This window comes from Pavona decussata, unplaced genomic scaffold (assembly GCF_977016875.1).
Source record: "Pavona decussata unplaced genomic scaffold, jaPavDecu1.1 SCAFFOLD_179, whole genome shotgun sequence".
Taxonomy (NCBI): domain Eukaryota; kingdom Metazoa; phylum Cnidaria; class Anthozoa; order Scleractinia; family Agariciidae; genus Pavona; species Pavona decussata.
In genome coordinates this window covers 988455-1011141 of record NW_028145589.1, presented here as the reverse complement: position 1 = coordinate 1011141, position 22687 = coordinate 988455, and the positions used below count along the sequence as shown (strand labels likewise).

The 22687-nt window shown below is 39.5% G+C and overlaps 2 protein-coding genes, 1 long non-coding RNA gene and 1 pseudogene across 4 annotated transcripts in view; 2 read left to right on the top strand and 2 right to left on the bottom strand.

Moving 5' to 3' along the window:
• Positions 1-648: 648 nt before the first annotated feature.
• Positions 649-2355, bottom strand: LOC146463337 (copper transport protein ATOX1-like). The gene is made up of 3 exons (XM_085084595.1): positions 2209-2355; positions 1448-1520; positions 649-932 (listed from the first exon to the last, which is right to left on the bottom strand). Exons 1-3 carry the CDS (start codon positions 2215-2217, stop codon positions 799-801), a joined length of 216 nt encoding a protein of 71 aa, XP_084940721.1. The 5' UTR covers positions 2218-2355; the 3' UTR covers positions 649-798.
• Positions 2337-11297, top strand: LOC146463335 (amine oxidase [flavin-containing] B-like). The gene is made up of 5 exons (XM_085084596.1): positions 2337-2772; positions 6248-6765; positions 7733-8067; positions 8495-8769; positions 10507-11297. Exons 1-5 carry the CDS (start codon positions 2337-2339, stop codon positions 10746-10748), a joined length of 1806 nt encoding a protein of 601 aa, XP_084940722.1. The 3' UTR covers positions 10749-11297.
• LOC146463336 (uncharacterized) lies at positions 5237-6255 on the bottom strand. Its single transcript, XR_014856935.1, has 2 exons — positions 6067-6255; positions 5237-5712 (listed from the first exon to the last, which is right to left on the bottom strand). It is a non-coding gene; the product is annotated as an uncharacterized LOC146463336 (long non-coding RNA).
• A 3707-nt stretch (positions 11298-15004) lies between the features above and the next one.
• Positions 15005-22687, top strand: part of LOC146463334 (amine oxidase [flavin-containing]-like) — a 12969-nt pseudogene continuing 5286 nt past the window's right edge. The window contains exons 1-5 of the transcript XR_014856931.1: positions 15005-15395; positions 16400-16487; positions 17371-17959; positions 21650-21862; positions 22059-22393. The product of XR_014856931.1 is annotated as an amine oxidase [flavin-containing]-like (transcript). The remainder of the gene's footprint in view (positions 15396-16399; positions 16488-17370; positions 17960-21649; positions 21863-22058; positions 22394-22687) is intronic.

Genomic DNA, 22687 nt, shown 5'->3' with positions numbered 1-22687 from the left:
GAGTGCACATAGATTTCAAATATTTGCAAAGGGTATTCTGTTCTCAAGCCCTTCTGTAATAATTACATGACCTTCCTTGGTGAAACTTGTATGCCACATTAGACAACTAGAGAAGTGTAAGTTTTGTGCACCAAGGAAATTTTTGTGATAATCCCACAATGTGACACTCTGGAATAAACACTTCCCTGGAGCCCTGATAGCTACTGTATAAATAATGACCATAAGAAAATTCTCGAATCTGCCTGGTTATCAGCAGCCATGATTTGAGCATTAATAGGACAGTGTATGCACCATGCCACAGGGGTCATGCCTAAGTAAATGGACAGCACATGCCATTGCGCACGCTGGAACAGAACAGTTGTAAGTTTGACCAGGGTCCTTTTTCATACATATTGCGCAAATAAACAGTTTCCAAACATCACAGCCATTTGTCCTCAGAAATTGTAATGGCTATGGTTAATTGGTAACAGGACTTTGTGTTGTTAAATTCACTCTGTAATCATACTCAGGATGAAACAGATCAGACTCCCACTAAACGGTCATCTGATTTTCTAATCACTTGAATGTATGATTACAGACCGAATTGGACTCCATTCAGTCATATTACAATATTATACATTACATTATAATATAACTACAAGTCCAACATCAAACAAAATACATTTAATTATATTTATATGTATAGTATTTTGCCAGAAATCTAACAATACAGCTATTTGTGCATTAATTTGGTACAGTTTCTGAGCCTTGTAGGTTATTACAAATTCTGTGATGTGATCCTATCCGTCACAATACTTCTCAAGCAGTGCCAATGTAGGAGCACGCTTTTCCAGCCTTCTTAATTGTTTCCAACAGTTCATCTGCAGACAGCTGTGCAGACGTCACATAAACACGCTGCTTTTCCATATCAATTTCAATGTTATCAACGCCCCCTGGTGACAGAAAAACAATCTTATTTGGATAATCAGAAATCATCATATTTCTTTTCTCCCAAAAAAGTAGTACCAGTCCATTACTTGCTATTTATAGTCTTTTTTCTTATTTTAGTTTGGCGTGGCATCAGATTGATGTAACCACAGGGCATTTTTGTGGGATAGAAAAAAAACCACAGACTGTTGTTTTAATTTATAGATGTACAAGGGCTCTGAACTTGTGCTTCCTGTACCGACTATTCCAGATCTCACACCTTCTTTCACAGCTCCTATACGTGTTTGCCTTTTCTTTAAATATGTGGGACAATAACAAATCCATTTGTGGCTGCAATGGCATTTTTTCTTAACCCTTTTCTTCTTTTTCAGGAAGATTTTCTTAACTATAAAGTACCCATAAACATTCCCTTCAAACACGAAAATTATCACCTAAATTAGATTTAGAATCCATCAGCACCTTATCAGTGAGACTCTAAGGGACACCCCAGGGGTAATTAAGGTATCGTAAGGGTATATACCTTTTTTGTTCAGCACACGAGTGACAGCTCCAGAACACCCTTCACAGGTCATCTCAACTTGAAACTCGTGACGCTTGTAAAGATTAAATAAGTTGTTTAGTTTTTAATTAAAACATTTATTTTGAGTTTGTTTTTAATCTAAGAAGAAAATGCACAATGAGTTTACTCTAACTCATTCCAGCTTCAGCTAAGCAATGGTCAGGTTTCCACGCTCCCACTCATCCCCGCCCCCGCCCCTTCCCCCTGCCCCCCCCCCCCCCCCCCCCACCTGTATGGTTGTCTTACTTCCTTCTATTTTTGCATTCAAACAAACTTAGCTTGGTATAAGACACGTACTGTTTCTTCATTCTTCCCTAAATTTAAGTTTATTGACAACCAAAAGATATTTCTTGTGCAAATCACTTCCCTTGAAACTTGATCCACACTGTTTTCAATAACAGATTTTCATACGCTTAATTTTCGATTGAGTCTAGATTTTAATTGAATCGAATTCGGTTTCTAAAAGATGAACAGGAAAGAATTTTTTTTCTTATAAGCTCACATGTACTAGAAGAAAACAATTGTAGTTATGAACAACAAATCAAAGCGCAATTAAATGACCTCATTTGCATCCGTGCTTTTATAATCTTGGCTTAAAGAGTGTTTTGTCTTAATAAGCTTACTGTTTGTGAATTTCTTTCCTAGAGAGGCCAAACGAATAAAACTCTTACTATGACTAATATCACGGGCCAATAAAACTGAAGTTTACACGGTATACTTACAGTAGCCATTAGGAACCAAAACAAACGATATTAAAAGTTGCGTGCTGTGGAAATAAAGCGCAGCAGTACAGTCGACAGACACGTACAATCGACTCATCGAACAATGAAAGACTGAGGACGAGTTACCAATGACGGGGGGAGGAGTGGGAGCCGTGTTTTCTTGTTATTTTGTAATCTTTATGGCAAACAATGCAACCTTAAACTTTAAATTCCATTCAGCCATATTAAACCCTTACATCTGCATGGTTTTTGTTTTTGTGTTACGTTTTAAGTTTTGTTTTCTATATCCTCCATTGGCCAGACAGCCCCTTGACCGACACGTCATCAACACCCCACCTCACCCCACCCTAACAAAAAGCATGAGTGGCCTGGCAAAAGATGAACAGAAATCAGCGGTGATGGAGGGATCTGTGGAAGTTGTTGTGATAGGTGGTGGAATAAGCGGGCTCTGTGCTGCCAAATTACTTTCTCTCGAGCATGGCGTTAGTGTTGTTGTCTTGGAGGCAAGGAATCGTGTTGGCGGGCGAACGAACACTGTAGAGGACCCAAAATTTAAATACGCCGATTTGGGTGGTGCCCAGTGGTGGTTGGACACGGTCCGCAAAGCATGCTGGGACGAGTTGTCGGTTCGAGGTCAGTTGAAACAAACCTTCGTGCTGTGCGGATCTCAAGGAATGACAAATTTTCGCTTCAAAAAGGCAGGAAATCGGTTAATTCGGTAATTTGTTCGATAAGTTTTCTCCGGTTACCGTTAGCGCACATCGACTGACTAATTTAACGCTCAAAACGTTGGGTTTACACGGCGATTCTAGCGATCGATCGATCGAAAGCCGGTACAACCGAAACTGCTCCATGTAAATTACATGGATAATTGCCACTTCCATACAATTGCAAAACCAATCCTGTCGTCCTTCTATGAAATCCTACCTTTTGAATTATAATGTACGATCACGGGCTCGAAAATCTGGCATTGAAATATTCAGAGTTCATAACTACTGGAATCCAATTATTCTGGTAGAAATAGCCGAATATTATAATACGAAATGAAGTAAACAAGGATTGTAGGGAAAAGATTTTCACGGCCTTACTGGAAAGGAATTTCGTTTAACCATTCTGTATACTAGTTGCCAATGAGACTGGCACATGGAAATAAGTTCTCACACAAGTTCAGCTTGCAAGAGTCATAGATTTTAGCCACACAGGAGTACTAAATATATGTTTGATATAACAAGTTCTTCAATAATAATTTGTTTTATTACATCACATGTTGCATGAGGGAAATGAAAACATCAAATTGATCTTGAATGGAATAAGTCAAAAAAATCTTGTAAACAATGCCAAATACTTTACCTTCCTTTACTGGGCAGACCCTTACTTTGTATGAAAGAGTCAGTGTATTTGATCAAGGTGAGGGGCCCTGGGTGCATGCTCCCTCTTTAATTATGTATTTAAAAGAAAATAAGGCCTTTCAATACAAACATCAATACACAAAACAATGTTATGGAGATTATGTACATTAGTACCCTCAAACATAGAGAGTGTGAAAGCCAAATAGTAAGGTGATAAGGAATCACAAATGAGCAATAAAAATTCAGAGTAAGTACAAATAGCTGCTCAAAAATGATTACTCATTTCGATAGTCCAACAAACTATGATAGCACACAACATAAAAATATTGACTTCACAAAAGTTTTGCCCCCCCCCCCCCCCTTCATCCCCCTTTCCCATTACTACAGTGGTTCAGCCTTATGAAAAACTCCAAAAAACCTGTGAGCAATATTCTCTTTGATCTTGGAAGATTTCTAGTTCAGTTGTAACAAGACAGACTACCAACTATCAAATCTATGTTTTTATTTTATTTTAATAATAACAATCACATTAATGGAAACTGCTGTACATATTGCACATGTAATTCATAACTTGGCAAAGGGGCACAGTATTATAGTCACACTAGATGTCCTCCTCTCCTTTACATTTACTAGTCACTTTAACTCTACAACATATCCAATATGTTTACTTATTGGATAATTTGGAGAAATATTGAAAATATACAAATTGAGGGGAACTCTGCTCACAAGGCATGCCCCCCACTCATAAACTAAGGGCTCTGTTTACATCAAAGTGTATTTTGTACACCAATGTGAAGGTGGATGACTCGACATAGTTTGCAGAGCATACCAGAGATTTTAGTCACAGACAATAGTCAAGTACAATTCAGGGGCACAGTATTATAGTCACAATAGTCCCCCTCTCCTTTATATGTACAGTCGGACCTCTATTAAGCAGCCACCCTTCATTAAGCAGCCACTTTCCAAAGTCCCGAATTATTATTTTGTCAGTAAAGTGCTGTTTTCAATACCTCTATTCAACGGCCAACCTCTATTAAGCGGCCAATTTTCAAAGGCCCCAGGGTGGCCGCTTAATAGAGGTCCGACTGTACTTGTCACTTCAAATCTACAACATATCCAAATTATAATTATGTAATTAGATTGGAGAAATATTGAAAATACAAATTGAGGGGAACTCTGCTCACAAGGCATGCCCCCCACTCATAAACTAAGGTCCTGTTTGCATCGAAGTGTATTTTGTACACCAATGTGACGGTGGATGACTCAACATAGTTTGCAGAGCATACCAGAGATTTCAGCCACAGACAATAGTCAAGTACAATAATTATTGAGATCAAACTTGGCAAAGCGGCACAGTATTATAGTCACACTAGATGTCCCTCTCTCCTTAACATGTGCTTGTCACTTTAAAGCCTACAACACATCCAATAATTATGTAATTGGATTGGAGAAATATTGAAATACAAATTGAGGGGGACTCTGCTCACAAGGCATGCCCCCCCCCCCCCCCTCATAAACTAAGCGCCTGTCTGCATCGAAGTGTATTTTGTACACCAATGTGAAGGTGGATGACTCCACATAGTTTGCCGAGCATACCAGAGATTTTAGCTACTGACAATAGTCAAGTGCAATTGAGATTAAATTAGCATACATCTACTTTGATGGTCATCTTGCAAATCAGCTGTCAATCCCTTTTATTAACAACACAAATTACACACAATTTATACACAATTATATATTTATACAATAAACACAGAGGTAATAAGTCAAATCATCAATAGAGATTTCATATATGCTTGACTTTTGATGTAAAATATATGCCTGAAGTGACCAAATATTTTTTTTGTATGGGAATATATGGAAATATATATGCAAATTGTTGTACAAGCATACAAGATATACTTTAAAAGTATAAGTAGAATGTAATTTCTGCACAACTGATTCTTAATTTATGGAACTAAGTCGCAAGTGTTTCCCCTTTTTAGTAATTAATTTTTCTGTGGATCTGTGCTTGTGATAATAATATTTCTGATATTTTAGTCGACATCTACCAACAGTCCATAGCCCTGAAGCCTCAACATTTTTGTCCTGAGGTGAAATAGCCGGTCATTTAGAACAGCTGGCTAGAGCTTTCACTTGAGCTTTAGTCGTAAACCTAGAGACAAATCAAGCAAAGAGGAAAACGTCACAATAAATCTTTATGTTACATCGTGACTCGCTCGTTGTTTGCTCCTCGCAATCGCCAAACTTTAAACGCACATAGCAGAAAAACGGTGAGAGGTGCGATGGGGTGCGATGCCTTAAAATCCAATAGCAACTCTTTATTAAACAAATGGTGTAATTTTTTTTCTTGGAACCCTGACGATATAGCGTCAAAAAGCAAACGCGTTCATTGATCATTGCACGTGGAGAAAAGCCGCCATATTGGACAAGCTTGCGAGGAAGTCGAATATTGACGACAATAACTAAGGAAATTATGAGAAAATACAATCACTGGTCACCTACATACCTCGTCACTTGTTGAATCCTTTCATTTGGAAGAAAAGCCGTCTACACGGTGAATAAAACAGTAAATAAGACGAAGCAATTATTCGCGTGAAGATCCTTCCTAAAAACGCTAATGAAAGAATACGGTGATGTGATTGGCCAATTACTGCTACCATGATGCTCTTCGGACCGTGTCCAACCACCACTGGGTGGTGCCTATGTCGGCCCAACTCAGAACAGAATTTTACGTGTAGCAAAAGAGCTGGGAATACAAACTTACAAAGTGTACAATGAGGGCAACATCGTTGAGCTTCTGGGAGGGAAAAGGCGGGTTTTTTCCGGAGATGTTTCTACTTGGAATCCCATAGCAATTTTAGACTATTACAACATGATACGAACACTGGATAAAATGGGTGAGGAAATTCCGTTAGAAGAACCTTGGAAAGCACCGAAAGCTGTGGAATGGGACAGTGTGACTGTTAAAGAGTTTCTTGACAAGGCCTGCTGGACAACTTACGCGAAAAAGCGAATGGCACAAGTGTATAATGATGCAATGGCAGCCGAACCGCAGGACATGTCTTTGTTGTACTATTTGTGGTACCTAAAGTCAGGTGATGGAGTATTGAGAGTGGCTGATATTGAAGATGCTGGACAGGAAAGGAAATTCATCGGGGGATCTCAACAGATCAGCAACCGGATTAAAGACAAGCTTGGAGATAGGGTGAAATCATCTATTATTATCTTTTGCTTTTTCAGTAATATTTTACCTAAACCTGCATATCATCTGTGTGGACAGGATGGGTCCATTGGCTTGGGATTATATGAGATTATAAAAGCCTGGTTTTCACTAGGACATAATCATAAGTGAGAACACTTGTGACATGAACATAAGCACAAGAAGAACAAACATGTGTCACAGTTTTCACTAACTGGATGACAGCTTTTATGCTCTTTGTGCTTACACTGTATGCTTATGTTCTAGTGAAAACCAGCCTATAGACCCAGGGGGGGTACTTGGGTATAAACGTGACGGGGGTAGGGAGAGGGGGTCCGACGGAGCCTAATATTTTGCACCCAAAAAAAATACCTGGACGTTATATTGTGCACCCATAAAACTACAAGAGTGGAAATTTTAGAAATTTTACATGCAGATTATTCGGATCATGCTTTCGGAACTTGCAGGAACTTTGGCTTGAATTGCGTAAGAACTATTAGCCTGGCGGAAATTCGAACCCAAAAAAATACAGGAGTTGAAAATTTTAGACCCAAAAAAAAACGTCGGACCCCCCCCCCCCCCCCCCCACCCGCTATCATGTTTATACCCGAGTATCCCCCCTGGGCCTATAGATTTGCCACTTTATCAGTACTCAACCTTTGAATGACATACAAATCAGAAATGTTTAAAATTCAACCAGTGATTACTTTCACAATGCTGTTAGTTTCTCAGTAACTGTAAAATATGCAGAGGACTTCTGACAAGGACTAATTATCGACAGTGTACCAACTGGGATTGAAACACAATACGTATAAGATACAGAGACATAAAGTGTGGACTAGCTATGAAATGAGGACAATGGAATAGATCAAATCTGCACCTACAGTATTGCCACATGGTGAAAATGCACTCCAGACAGCTAACCTTGCTATTGCCAATGTTAAGTAAGAGTATGGGATGTTTCATCTTTTAGGTTATTTTAAACAGCCCAGTCTGTCGTCTGCAGCAAGATGCAGACCATGTAGTCATTACCTGTGAAGATGGCAAAAGATACCAAGCGCAGTATGTGATAAGTGCTATGCCACAAACTCTTCTGAACAGTGTGTCATTTGACCCACCCCTCCCTCCCTTGAAAAACCAGCTGATTCAAAGGATGCCAATGGGTTCAGTAATCAAGACTGTCACATTTTACGAGAGAGCTTTCTGGCGCGAGAAAGGTCTGAATGGGGTTCTTATTTCTGATTCTGGTCCTGCTTATGTCACTGTTGACGACACCAAACCAGATGGATCATACCCAGCTATTATGAGGTTAGTCACATTTCAGGGCCCCACTGAAAACCGCCAAGGCGAGTGGGCTCCCTGGATAAATATTATTATTATTATTATTATTATTATTATTATTATTTCGTAACTCAACCACTCTCCTGAATTTTGAAATTAGAGAGCATTGCATTCAGATCTCCTAACTAGACCATTCTGAGATTAATTTTAAGAGCATTGAAGACCAACAGGTTGATCTATTTTTCATTCCTGTTTTAAATCATGTGCGGTGGGACAACTGCACCGGCCTATACAACACGTGGTATTCAAGGGAACTGAACAGGCTGTAAGCTGTAGGGTATAGAGCTAGGTATAAAGGTAGACATTTATAAAGCTTACAAGTATAGGGAATGTAGTCCTTGCTGCCCCGTCTCTATCAAAAAGGCTCCTTTTCTTTTTTAATTAATTCATTTAGTTTCATCATTGGCAACCAAGCTCGCTACTGGTGTTCCAAGACACAGGAAGAAAGAAAGAAAGCAACTTGTGAACAGTATGCTAAGGTGTTTGACAGTGAAGAGGCCCTTCATCCATATCACTACATTGACAAGAACTGGCCGGCAGAAAAATACTCTGGAGGATGCTATGTCAGCATTATGCCCTGTGGAGTTATGACAAATTATTGCAAATCTTTGTGCAAGCCAATTGGTCGAGTATACTTTGCTGGTACTGAAACTGCAACAGTTTGGGCAGGTGAGATAGTTCCACATAGAGCTTCTGTAGCAAGAGTTTAGATTTAAAGCAAAGCTCTATTACTAGCTTGGATGTTGGACTTTTCACAAGTTATTTTGTATTTGGAGAAAAAACCTATAGCACAATGCATGAATGTTATTGAGTTGGTTTATGTTCATGGAACATTGCCCTTGTGAAATTGTAAATTTCTATACAGATATTGTATGTATGTGTATTAAGTAAATTAATAATAAACCCCTTCAGGCAGCTAGTATGTCGGCTGATAATGTCCACGGCTGAGAGATTGTCCGAAAAATGATGTGAAATTTTGTGGACAATCTCTCAGCCAAGGACATTATCAGCCGACATACCAGCAAGCCAGAAAGGGGTTTATTTCTTTTATAACCCTCCCATTAATTTTCATATCACACAAAAACCACTCGTAAAAAAAGCCAGTGTTGATCTGATGGCAGATGCATGCCATTGACATAAACAAGTACATTTGATTGGTTTACAGTAACTTTATTTTCACTGTGATTGGACCAAAACTTGACAAACTGTCATGTGAAATAAACTCTTGCAGTTTAAGTCATGCATACTATCGGAGGACAAATATCAATGCAGACGAGGGTTATTGCATGATAATCGTCCTGTGATTTTACTCCACATGCCGTAAAGTAGCCAATAAAATTACGCAAACATTAATGGGTGGGTTAAAAGTTGTTATACTCTATCTGTTTCTGTCTTTACACGTTTATTCAGTTTTATCACCATCTGAACCCAAACAACTGTTTTATTATTCGTGCAAATGCCATGAAACGTAATGACGTTTTCATAAATTTATCTGGGAACAATTTGATGTGGTTGATAGTATTCATTGACTTTGTTGTTACCATGGTAACCAATTCATCCCATTGGTGGAGTAGAACCAATAATTCATTTGATTGTGAACAAATATTTTCCCAAAAATGGAATAATTCCAATGACACTGTCCCTTGTAGAAGAGAGTAGTAATTTATTAATTACATCAATCATTGATGCAATAAATTTTGAATACTCATCAAAGGAATTACTGTATTTCCTTCAAGAAGTGACCATGCTTTAATAAGAACCCCTCCCCCCTCAAATAGGCACCCACCCCTCAGCCAAAACAGTGAAAAAAGTGCCCCTCCCCCTCATTTTCTTCAATAGTAAGGACATCACGAGGAGATTTTGTTTCTACCGTCACTTTTATAATCCTTTAAACTTCAGCTACACCGGCATCAGTATAGAAGAACAGTTTCTTCTCTATCAGTCCCTTCCAGCTATTTTCATCTCCACATGCTTGTGTTTATGTGGAGAATGTTGCAGATTGTTTTCTATATGAAGATTTAGCAAAAATAAAGTTCCAGTTCATTGAAGGAAAAATAATTATTTAATAAGTGTTACCTTGATTAAAATGCCCTCCTTTCAATAAGTTCTCTTTTAGCCAAAATTCTTAACTAAACGCTGGGTGCTTATTTGAGAAACACGGCAACCTAAACTTTAACACCCCTCCCCCCTCCCCAAAAAATGGGCAGGATTGTACTCCAACCCCCCACCCTTGCCTCCCCCCCCCCTTAAAAAAAAATTGATAAGTAAATAAATTACAAAGTTACCATTTCAAACTCACTAACTTTGTTATGTCTCTTAGAAAACCTTCCTTAAGAGTTGAGCATGCATCCATGACTTCTTCTAAGGCCTTGTTTACTTAGTTTGGAATTTTTAAATAAATTGCAGGTTATATGGATGGAGCTGTCCAAGCCGGGGAAAGAGCTGCAAGGGAGGTGCTGTGTGCCATGGGGAAGATATTGGAACAAGAGATCCATCAAACTGAGCGACCGTCACAAGATGTGCCCCCCGTACCATGTCAACTGACAACCTTTCAAAGCTGGCTGCCGACTGTCCCTGTGTTTTTAACCACTGTTACAGCGATCACAGCTTTAGTGGGTGTCATTTCATTAAGGCATTACTTGAAGTAATCTTGACAGAAATGGAAAAGGTGATAGTAAATTGTCTAATTCCTTTTTTTGGCCATGTAGGGGTCAAAAGGGATCATGTATTAATTATTTTTGTGGAAAACTGGGTGTCTTGATAGCTTTTGAAGCGGGAAAATGTGGTCAATTTAAGTTTTTGATACAGAGTGACACAAAAGAATGTTTTATGTGATCTTCTAAGTTTTTATTGAAATCGGTTCCCATTTAGAAACGTATTAATATTTTGCAAGTATTTAAAATCAAGAATGTCTTTCACATGTTGTAATACAGTCGGTGCTATTTAGGACATACATGAAAATTGTCTAGTTTTAATCAGGTGGTATTTTTACACATTTACAAATTTAGAATCTTTTAGTAGCTTGCCCTGTTAGAGACTGTGGTAGATGATAACAGATTCATTTGTAAGTAATTACTTAAATCATACGTGTTTGAAAACTAAGTAAATAATCAAAAATCACATTCAATTACGTAAACTATTGTGGGTTTGGGTACGGAAACAATGTAAATAAATGTCACTTTACATTTCTGAACAAAGTCACTGTTGTTTTCTGTCGTCTGGCCAAAGAAGTATGTGGAAGATGGCAAAATAGTCAGTAAAGGAATTGCCTGCGAGCAAGCTCCTCTCAGGCTAGTAAAGGAAGGAAGTGGTTGCCTGGTTTCCTCAAGCAGAAACTGGCACTGGGTTGTTAGCCATAGTTGCTAATTCAACTCGCGCAAAATAAAACTCGCTTCATGTGCAGCTGGATCAGACTTATGGAAGAGCTCAGTAGCTCGGGTCCCAAGAAAAAATTTATTCCACTGACTCGACATGACACAAGCGACCACCGCACTGGCGATCACCAAAATCTTTCTCTGCGTGTTTAAAATCTGCGCAGAATCCTTTTAAAATCTTTTACATGGAAAGGTCTCATAAAAATAGGTAAATTCCGAATGTTTTTGTCTGAATATGTTCAACTTGGATGCCTCTGATCTGGCTACTTGTCACCCGGGGGAGGGGGGGGGGGCTGGACTCCCACATATAAGCTATATGGATATGTGCCGCTGTGAAAGGTATGGTTTTCTCCCGAAGAGGGAGAAGATCTGGGTACGAGATTAGTGAGATTACCTAAACAGCTGCGACTGAAGGGCTCGAGCCAACAGAACGTAGTGAGCTAAGTGAACAAACTTGCGAGTCACAGCACTTAGACTCTCATTTATCTTTCATGTAAATCTTAACACATGACTGGTCGTGGCAAGTTCTGGCGAATCAGAAGCAACTACATCATGTTTAGCACCCATTTCACGACCCAACGAGTGATCCGTGAGATCACCATGATCATCATTCAGTAAGGCCGTGCTAGAGAGTTTGTGATCGAGCCATCGATGGGGCGAAGTGGCTTTTTTGTGACATATCATTTGTTTCCATTAATTTCTCTTCTATTTTCCCACTCCAGACCCATTCTTCTAATCCTGAAGCTATTTCAGACAAAAATGTGCCATTTTTACCCATGCCCGCGTTCAGAAGTGGCCTCTAAAATTCATATCCGTTAATAGACTTTCAAACCAAAATGGTTAAAACGTTTTCAGTTTTTCCCTTTCTGACTGGAACATGAACGGTTAAAAGTCTAAAAAGACCTATGGAGCTGACCTGACATTAAACCCGAGTAACAACGACGCAAAGAGTCGCAACAAATTTGTAACGGCCCCACAACTTACTCCGGAGTTATTGATAGCGACCGGCCTCAAATTTCTCCAAACTGACCAAGCACTCGCACGGCAACCTTTGAAAATCTTTAGCCTCCGTGCAGACGTCTCCTACCCGGCGGGGGAAGGGGGGATTCCCATGTTAAAAGTGACGGTGGTGATCGCCGTACTTCTTAGGGGCAAAAAGTTGTCAGACCACAGGTTACCCAAGCCATCAAGATCATCTTGCGTAATAGCGGTCACGGCGCAAATATAAGAGTTTGTATGGGAATATTTACGATCGGGTTTAGGAGGAACAAATATTGGAAAGTTCTTAATAAAAATGACATACCTTGCTTCGAAGGTGTATTGCCTATTGTCTGTTTGTTATTTTGTGCTGGATTTGAGAGCATGTTAGCGAGTTATCACTTCCTAGGTTTCCCAGTGGGACGCCGGTTCACGTTCTCCACAAAACCTTGAATTTGGCCATTTCACGTTGTTGCTTTGCAGAGGACGACAAAGAAATGTACAAAAATTCAAAACTCACGTGCAGAGGGATTGTTTTTGCTCATTAAACTTATTGTTTTGAGGCGTTGTCGTTACCGTCGCTGTCGTCGTTGCTAAAGCTCCCTATTTATACGCAACAAAGGATGCGTAACTGAAAGTAACTAGCAGGAGACAGGAGACCTGTGGCACTTTCCATTTTGCAAAGTCTGCCAAAATGCTTTCGGTTTGAAATTCCGGAAATTTGCCTGGTCAGATGGAGATGCTTTCTCCGTCTAAGCAAAAAGCCTGGTTTCCAGTAACAATCTTGAAAACAAAAGAACTTAATTGATTGTGCAAGAAACCTACAAAATGGAAGGGAAATTTTGGTCAAACGGAACCGTTTAGCGTACAGTAGATACAGTTGTTGAGGTAATACAGGATGCCGTGTAAGTCACAGAGTGTCATAATTTGCTTAAAAAGAGATGAATATGCTGTGGTGGAACTTATTGGCTCCGGTTGTGCTGCTGCTGCTGCTGCTGCTGCTTCTTCTTCTTCTTCTTCTTCTTTAAAATTTTCTGAGTTTTGCCAATGAAAAACCAAGCTATCTTTGCTTGTTGGTAAGTTAACAACGAACCTTGTCTGTGAAGTAGAGCCTTTTTGCGAATATCCCGGCGAGCATATTTTTCAGATCCACGCTGCCTGTAATTTTTTTTTCGCAACCTAAACTTGACTTGTTGTTCGACCGTTTGCGGATTAACTCCAAAGGACCAACATGCGTAATAAACCGGCACTGTATAGGTCTACCTTCTGCCAGTTTTATCAAGCAAATACAGGGACGGGCGTTTTAGAAGCAGCTGGTATATTAAATTAGGCTCTTTCCATAGCCAATCCCAGTCGTGCATGTCTTTTCCAGTTTCGGCGATGAAGCTTCGCACAGTTCTCGGGTTTTTTTTTTTCTTTTTTAAGTTCAATGCCAGGAAAGAACTTGTGAACCCTTTGTAGCGCTTTTCCATCCATTTTAAAGGGGCTACATATGATTAAAAAAAAACGCACAAAGAAATGATTGACTTGTTCGTTTTAAAGATAAGGGTTCACTTGACGTAATAGACCCTTATCACTTTTGTACACTATGCCAGCATTTTTTCGAGCATTTTAGTGAGGCAAAAGTTCTCAAGTAAATCAGGGCATGGGTCTGGCAGTTCCGTCGACCAAAAAGGCAGGGGGTGGTCCATTTTCTAAGGCTTTCGTCCTAGTATCGTAAGACTCACGCAGATCTATAGGTTTGCAAATCTATTCATTTTGGTATGTGTGACGTATGCAAATTGGGTCATGTGACTTGGTACGGCCAGAAATTGCTGGAAAACTTTCCACCAAAAATGGGAACAGTTTATAATGATAGGGAGTTATCTTTACTGGTACCAGACAGGTAAGAAGGGCAAAAATAAAAATTCTGTGCTTGGAAATTATTGAAGTTTTTGTTAGTTGTGAAAATAAACAATGTTTTATACTAGTGCCCAGTCCTCCCATGAAAGTCCTTGATGTTTTCGCCAGGAGCCGATAAGTAACTCATGGGTTCCTGTTTCGCACCTTTAATTTGAGTTATCTCAAAGTTGCCAAGCGTGGAAATGATAAACGTAATACTCTTAACAGTATAAAACTTATGGTAGCCTCCAGGAAGTAATAAAAAGTGTTCCCATTCTGCTCTAAAGAATTTTAAGCTAAAAATAGCCCTGGTAGGTTACGTGACAAGATATGACCTTTTTAACCCTTTCATTTTCTATAATGTATTGCTATAAAATAGATCCTAAAGCCAGTTTGTGTTAATTAAAATGCTAACAAAGTTATACCACAACCCTCAATTGTTAGAGAAAGGAATGTACGCCCAGGCCTTAATTCACCTGAGTATTTTCCAGAAAAATTGATTCTTTTTCAGAGAAAATAAAAGTAAAATAATTTTTTTTCTAAGAGAACTCGAAATTCAAAAAAATCTCCAAAAAATGCCACTCTGATACAGCCGAGTGGAGACTGAGGAAAATAGATTCTCAAAGGCGGCCATGTTTGTTTTCGCTGTGACCCTGTGATACCTTCGTTGATAGTGTTAGCAATAAGACCCTGTTAAAACCTCTGTATAATGAGCATTACCCGAACATTTTAGTGACCATTTTGTGATAGACCGAGCATTTTAGCGCAAAAAATTTAAGGTGGAGCATTTTAGTGGGGAAACAAAAGCATAATGTACAAAAGCCTACTGGGCGGCCATGCATGGCCTCATTCAGTGCGAGGCTTGCGTGCAAAAACAAAGCCCTTCAGACTTATTATTATTATCAACATGGCCGCCGTGTGATAAAGGTCTAAAGTCTTTTGTGTGTTATCCAATCATCGCAACGTATAGATATAGATGGCAACGGAAGGTCAACAAGTTTTCACTATATCATAGTGTTTGCTCACGGTACGCATGCCGCAATCTTACCTCTAGACACTAAAGTAGGTAGTTTTGGTTTATTTAATTCTTCACTAAAAACTTTGTCTTTAGGTTTCACGTTTTAATTCGTTCACCATGAATACGTATGACCGGCCGTGCCATGTCACGCGCATCGCGCATTCGATAACCCAATATGCGCGCACGGAAAGGAAAGAACTGTCCAAAATCCAGCATACCTGTGTAAAAGAAAGTAAGTCGTTTCATTATTCAAATTTTGTTAATATTATCAGTGAAAAATTTGAATTTTTATACTTGTCTTTAGGTTTCACGTTTTTTCGTTGTCTTGGTTCGAATTCAAAAGATTTTAGTGGCTTGCCCAAATTAACAATGTATCGTTTATGAATTTAAATGTAACCTGTGTGATGCAGGGTATGTGGGCTATACACGTAGTCACTTACACGCGTAGAAGGGCACACTAGAAAATCATCTTCTATTTACAAACACTACAACCTCCAACACAATAGTGAAATGCCAGAACGCTTCATCGAGAAATTCAACGTCATCCCGAAATGTAGCGGCAAATTTGATTATTCTTTAATTTTTTTGCTGTTTAGTTGCACGTTATACGCCAGTTAATTGCACGTGGCAGTGACCAACTCGAAAGCCTAAGCTCCTTTGGTCACTGCGCACATTTTAAATACTTTTCACATCTATGTAATTTAAGGCTATCTTTATATTACTTTTCTTATATATTGTAATTTCCTTTTGTTGTGAGCTATTGAAATAGTGCACAATAATAAAAACCTTAACCTTAAACCTTAAAACCTTAACCTTAAACCTCGTTAAAGAAATGCTGTATATTCGCATGCGTAAGCCAACACTGAACGTGCAAACGGATTCCATCCGCGCCAAGGTGTTTGTTTAAGCCATTCATTCTAATTTATGCTTTTCTTGTACCTTTCCCTATTTGCATGTTTTTAAACTAGTCTCTTGATAATGGAGTCACGATGACCCCGAAACGTCGAGTAATAAATCTTTCCTGGTTTTTTCTATGCTTTTGCTTTAGCAAATCCCTGCTGATCAAGTGCCCAAATTAAACCAGCGAATAGGAGAAGTACTGACGAATTCTTAAGAGTAGAACGGAGTTGAATAAGGTGAGTGCGTGGTTGAACCAGAACATGAAAATTATGGGCGGAAAACTATTTTACTGGATCCAAACAAAGGAGACAACAGAACTGCAACGCAATAGAGTAAATGCAAAATCCTATTAAAACCACGAGAGAAGGCAACGCCACTAAACTACAACTTACTTAAGTCTCCAGAGATGTTACTGATTCTGACTGTTTTCTTAGTTCTTTCCTTTCCGTGAAATCCGTCATTGTAGCTATGCAAATAGATTCGCCACGGCGCTGCCCACCTTTTATAAATGGCACGATAAAGTTATCGCAAAATTATCATATTATTATGTCTCATGATCATCCGGGTGAGAGTAGTCCTGAGAAGGACTTTTTGTAGTGATATTCAACAACCTGAGCAGAAGTCAGCATCAGAGTCAAGTAAATCATGGATCGTAAGTTGTTGGTATAGATCAGTCTCTCGTTATTGACATGACTGAGCATTCATACCCTCCCCCCTACTTCTGATAAAGAAGATGCCTGATTGCAGTTGTGAGGACTGTAAAAAGAGTATAGATTTTACCCATTTTGGATTCTAGAACCAGGTATGAAAATGGGTATGAATTTTAGAGGCCATGTCGGCAAAAAAGGTACCGGAAAATTACATATTTTGGTCAGGGTTTGGACAACTGAGTCACACACCCCCACCAAAAAATTTTAACCTCTTTTAACTCCTGTATAGGTTAGTCAAAATCTAAATAGCGAACTCTTTCTTACATGATAGGACTTTTAGCAATTCGGATTTCAAGGCCAAAAAGGCACATACTCCTCTGTTGCCCCCAGCCCTTCAATTACTGGTACTAGTACTGGTATTTCACAGCTAGTTAATAAATTCCTAAAAGTGATCTTTATTTCTTAATAGCAGAGAGGCTCTGTACAGATCACTTGATCAGAGGAGCATATTTCATTTACCTTGCATTTCCTTGGTGAGGGCGCCATTATCAGTACTGCCAATCCACAAAACTGAAGGACAAACCCACCATGGAGCTGCAATCAGTGGAAGTTGTTGTTGTAGGTGGTGGAATAAGCGGCCTCTGTGCTGCCAAATTACTTTCTCTCGAGCATGGTGTTAGTGTTGTTGTCTTGGAGGCAAGGAATCGTGTTGGTGGACGAACGAACACTGTAGAGGACCCAAAATTTAAATATGCCGATTTGGGTGGTGCCTATGTCGGCCCAACTCAGAACAGAACTTTACGTGTAGCAAAAGAGCTGGGAATACAAACATACAAAGTGCATAATGAAGGCGATGTCATTGAGCTTCTGGGAGGGAAAAGGCGGGTTTTTCCGGGATAGTTTCATCGTGGAATCCCATAGCAATTTTAGACTATTACAACATGATACGTACATTGGATAAAATGGGTGAGGAAATTCCATTTGACGAACCTTGGAAAGCACCGAAAGCTGTGGAATGGGACAGTGTGACTGTTAAAGAGTTTCTTGACAATACGGAAGCCCATAAGGGACACATCTTTCCTGGTAATATTCCTCCATATAACAAGAAGTTACACATCTCACAAAAGAAAATGCACTGCAAACTAAATAAATCCTCACACTGCGAACAAAATAAATCCGCACCCAGCAAATAAATAAATCTGCACACTGCGAACAAAATAAATCCGCACGCTGCAAATAAAAAAAATTCGCACGCTGCAAATAAAAAAGTCCGCACACTACAAACAAAAAAATCCGCACGCTGCAAACAAATAAATCCGCACACTGCGAGCAAAAAAGTCCGCACGCTGCAAACAAAATAAATCCGCACACTACAAACAAAAAAAATCCGCGCGCTGCAAACAAAACAAAAAGTTCTGCGCACGCAGGTAGACGCAAAGTACTGGAGCTGAGTGTTACATTTGAAAAACATGGCGTCCAGTGAAGCGATCTGAGTGATGAAATTGTGCTCGACCGGTTTGCCCTGTGGATCTGAAGGAGAGCTATTTCAACAGAGGCCTTATGTACAGCCATATAACTCTGATGTTGGGAAGACATCATCATCAGCTGAGCCGGCTTGAGGGTCTTAACTCGTTTTTTACACTCTGGCCACTACTGGCGAGCCACTGAATATGAACCTTACCCGTTATTTAAATTCCGACCTTGACTGGCGAAATTTGTTCCTGTATTCGGCGAGATGAATAAACGAACGTTTAAACGAAGGCTTCAAGGCTATGATGTCAGCATAACCAAAAAAAAAACTTAAATTAATGCATCAGTCAATTCCAACAGTGCCCATCCCCCCCGCCCCCCGGGCCGACCCCCGGGAATTAAGATTTTTTGAAAATAAACTGGCATATGCCCCACCGCCGGGACAAAATAGTTGTTCAAATACCCCGGGCTGGTGGCTCAAACATGTCAAAAATGTTTTATTTTCTTCGTTTCTCGTCTTACTTTCAGTAAAATCTAAGCTAATTCAGGCCAAATTAAGCCCTAGCTGGGTCTTGTTTCCCGTAGTTAGTGCAAAAATAGGTCATTCTGCAACTCTAGCGTCTCATTTTATGTCCTATCTAGACGTATTCGATAAGAAACTTACTGTATTTGCAGATGAATTTGTCATTAAGAAAGTGACAATGCTATAGGGTGAAAAAAGTGAGATGGTCAAATGCCCTGGGGTAATTGGGTGGAAGGCTAATGCCCGACCCCCGGGATGGACAGTGTGGGAAAATGCCCCACTATTGCCCGGGGGGGGATGGGTACAGCTGGAATTGACTGATGCATAACGGTGGATTTCCTCGTGTTTCCTTGGGTAAATTTTTTAAACATATTTTGAGATACAAATGTAAACAAGCCTCGAAGCCTGTTTGGAAACAGGTCTGTCAGAGCAATCCAGTTTAATGATTAAAAGATATTAAATGATGTGATATTGGTAAAATTGTCTTAATGACCCAGGGTCCTGTTCCTTTCAAAATTTTAATTGAAATAATTTTCAGTTAAGTAAACTAAAAATGCAACAGAATGAGAATGAAACGTTCCATAACATCTTTCATTCTATCTATATTTTGTCGCCATGGTAACTGAGAAAATATGCCCCCAGCCCCCCCCCCTTCTCTAATAAACCCCCTCTACTAGGGAATTGGGGGTTAAATAAAGCTTTTGCAGTGAGGACCCCTGTTCCCTTGAATAACCACCCTTGCATTCTCATGTTTTTTTTTGTTGTAAAACAAGGGTACAATGACTTACAGGGTATAAATAACACTAAATTAACTCATACAGGCTCTTTAAACTGTCAAAAAGTACTCAAAATATCAAAAATTGTGTAGGCTATTGTCACCAAGGTGGAACTGGAGATCTGGAGATTAGTACATTGGAGACGAGATGAAAATAAGGTGATTGTCCAAAAATGTCACATAAAGTTTAACCTGAGATCATCCCTAGTCCTTGCACAATTTTGCTATACTACTTAAAATTGTTGCAATTTCCCCTGTTAGGAAGCAGGACTCCTGGTGTAATGTAATTTCATTGAATATTGAACATGTTTTCATTTCTGAATTAGTTTCTAAGATATGTTTTAAAGCTTGGAAAAATACGATCTCCCATAAGAAATGCATAATAAAAGAAACAAGTTACAGAATTTTGCCAAAAATTTTATTGAAGTTAACACTGGAACACCTGGTTGCAAGGGTGAGTGGGTGATGATTGACCAACAGCTGAATGTCAAGGTCATTCTTATATGTACAGCACAACTAAATATAGACAGGACTGTACATGTAAACAAACATGTAATTTTGAGAACACTCTCCACCTGGGCAAGTGACATGAAGAATGCTCTTGCCTAAATAACTGGCCTCCACTTACCCCATTTAATGACTTTGCATGTTAAATGTATGCAATTGCTTGCAGACCAATTGTGGTTGTTTCAGCTGAAAGTAAAGTCCAATCGCCTGAAATGGTTTCAGGGTCTCTACCCTGCGGATGGCAGAAATCCCATTCAAAAGTGACAGTGGTGCTCACTGGGTATATAAGAAAACCCTATAAGGTCCTAAGATTTTGTTTCATGGTATCGTTCCACATAAATTGTATCTATCAGAGGTACCAAAACAATAAATAAATAAATAAATAAATAAATCAATAAATAAATAAATAAATAAATGGATAACCTGACCTGTTAGTAGTAAATATTGACATATGAGATACCATGCATTTAGTTCAATTGCAAAACTTTTTAATTTATTCTTTTGAAGGTTTCAGAAAGAACTGTCATAACCCTTTACTTTACTTATACTTGAAGAGTACTTCAAAAGGTACAAATGTGCATGTGGACCTTTTGAAACTTGACACCCCAAAACTATGACTATCACCCCATCACTTTGATAATGGAATTCCCTGAGTTTTCCAAGTTGTAATTTACACTTTTTATATATATTTTTTCTTTATATAAATGGTAGAAAACTGCCTGCACCAGTGAAATTTTTAAGCAACATCAGATCCCCTACGCGTTCAACTAGATCATCATTCACAACATGCATCTCGCCTTCTTTAAAGACCGCAGTCTTGAGGTCTTCGCTTCAATGTTCGTTCATTCACGACATCTATATGATGATGTCTCTCAACATCAGCGTTATATGGCTGTACATAAGGCCTCTGTTGAAATAGCTCTCCATCAGATCCGCAGGGCAAACTGTCGAGCACAATTTCATCACTCAGCTTTCTTCACGATCGCTTCACTGGACGCCATGTTTTTCAAATGTAACACTCAGTCCCAGTACTTTGCGTCTACCTGCGTGCGCAGAACTTTTTGTTTTGTTTGCAGCGCGCGGACTTTTTTGTTTGCAGCGCGCGGATTTTTTTGTTTGTAGTGTGCGGATTTATTTTGTTTGCAGCGTGCGGATTTTTTTGTTTGTAGTGTGCGGATTTATTTTGTTTGCAGCGTGCGGATTTTTTTGCTCGCAGTGTGCGGATTTATTTTGTTTGCAGCGTGCGGATTTTTTTGTTTGTAGTGTGCGGACTTTTTTATTTGCAGCGTGCGTATTTATTTTGTTTGCAGCGTGCGAATTTTTTTTATTTGCAGCGTGCGGATTTATTTTGTTCGCAGTGTGAGGATTTATTTAGTTTGCAGTGCACTTTATTTTGTGAGATGTGTAACGTCTTGTTATATGGAGGAATATTACCAGGAAAGATGTGTCCCTTATGGGCTTCCGTATGACAAGGCCTGCTGGACAACTTATGTGAAAAAGAAGATGAAAGAAGCCATTTACGGTGCCCTTGCTGGCGAACCTCACGACATTTCTTTGTTGAATTTTCTGTGGAGTTTAAAGACAGGCTCTCATGTCCTTCAGATTCCAGCGCTCAATGAAGAGATGAAATTTATTGGAGGAGCCCAGCAGATAAGCAACGGGATTAAAGACAAGCTGGGAGACAAGGTAAAATCATCTACATACAGTTCCGTTCAGTTCTATATGGCAACACTGAATTAGGGTACGTCTCACAAAACGTTGGACCAACGGTTTCCGAAGTGTGTTTGGAATTTCCAAAGTTAGTTACGAACTTGCGGACTTCTGTCTCCCTGATGAAAAACCATCATTACAGACTCATCATTTTTGATTGTCCAATTTTCAGGTGGTTTTAAACAGCCCAGTCTGTCGTCTGCAGCAAGATGCAGACAATGTGGTCATTACCTGTGAAGATGGCAAAAGATACCAGGCACAGTTTGTGATAAGTGCTATGCCACAAACTCTTCTGAACAGTCTGTCATTTGAGCCACCCCTCCCTCCCTTGAAAAACCAGCTGATTCAGAGGATGCCAATGGGTTCAGTAATCAAGACTGTCACGTTTTACGAGAGAGCTTTCTGGCGTGAGAAAGGATTGAGTGGGATGATGGTTTCCGACAGTGGTCCTGCACATTGTACTTTTGATGATACAAAACCTGATGGGTCATGCCCAGCAATAACAAGGTTAGAAATTACTGAACGACTCAGAACCTCATTCTTACACTGACATCTTGGACATCTCTCTATTACAGATACTCTCTTGAACACAGCAAGTTCAACAGTCTGTTATAAGCTCTCTCTTGGACACAGCGAGTGCAAGTCTGTTATGAGCTCTGTCTTGGACACAGCGAGCGCAACAGTCTGTTATGACCTCTTCCCCCCCTCTCTCTCTCTCTGTCTTGGACACAGTGAGCGCAACAATCTGTTATCACCTCTCTCCCCCCCTCTCTCTCCCTCTGTCTTGGACACAACAAGCGC

Coding starts and splice junctions, on each gene's coding strand:
- LOC146463335 (XM_085084596.1), top strand. CDS start 2,337: ATGACGGGGGGAGGAGTGGGAGCCGTGTTTTCTTGTTATTTTGTAATC. Junction 2,773..6,247: donor CCCAAAATTTAAATACGCCG/ATTTGGGTGGTG, acceptor GTGTCCAACCAC/CACTGGGTGGTGCCTATGTC. Junction 8,770..10,506: donor AACTGCAACAGTTTGGGCAG/GTGAGATAGTTC, acceptor AATAAATTGCAG/GTTATATGGATGGAGCTGTC.
- LOC146463337 (XM_085084595.1), bottom strand. Junction 933..1,447: donor TCGTGTGCTGAACAAAAAAG/GTATATACCCTT, acceptor TTCTGTCACCAG/GGGGCGTTGATAACATTGAA.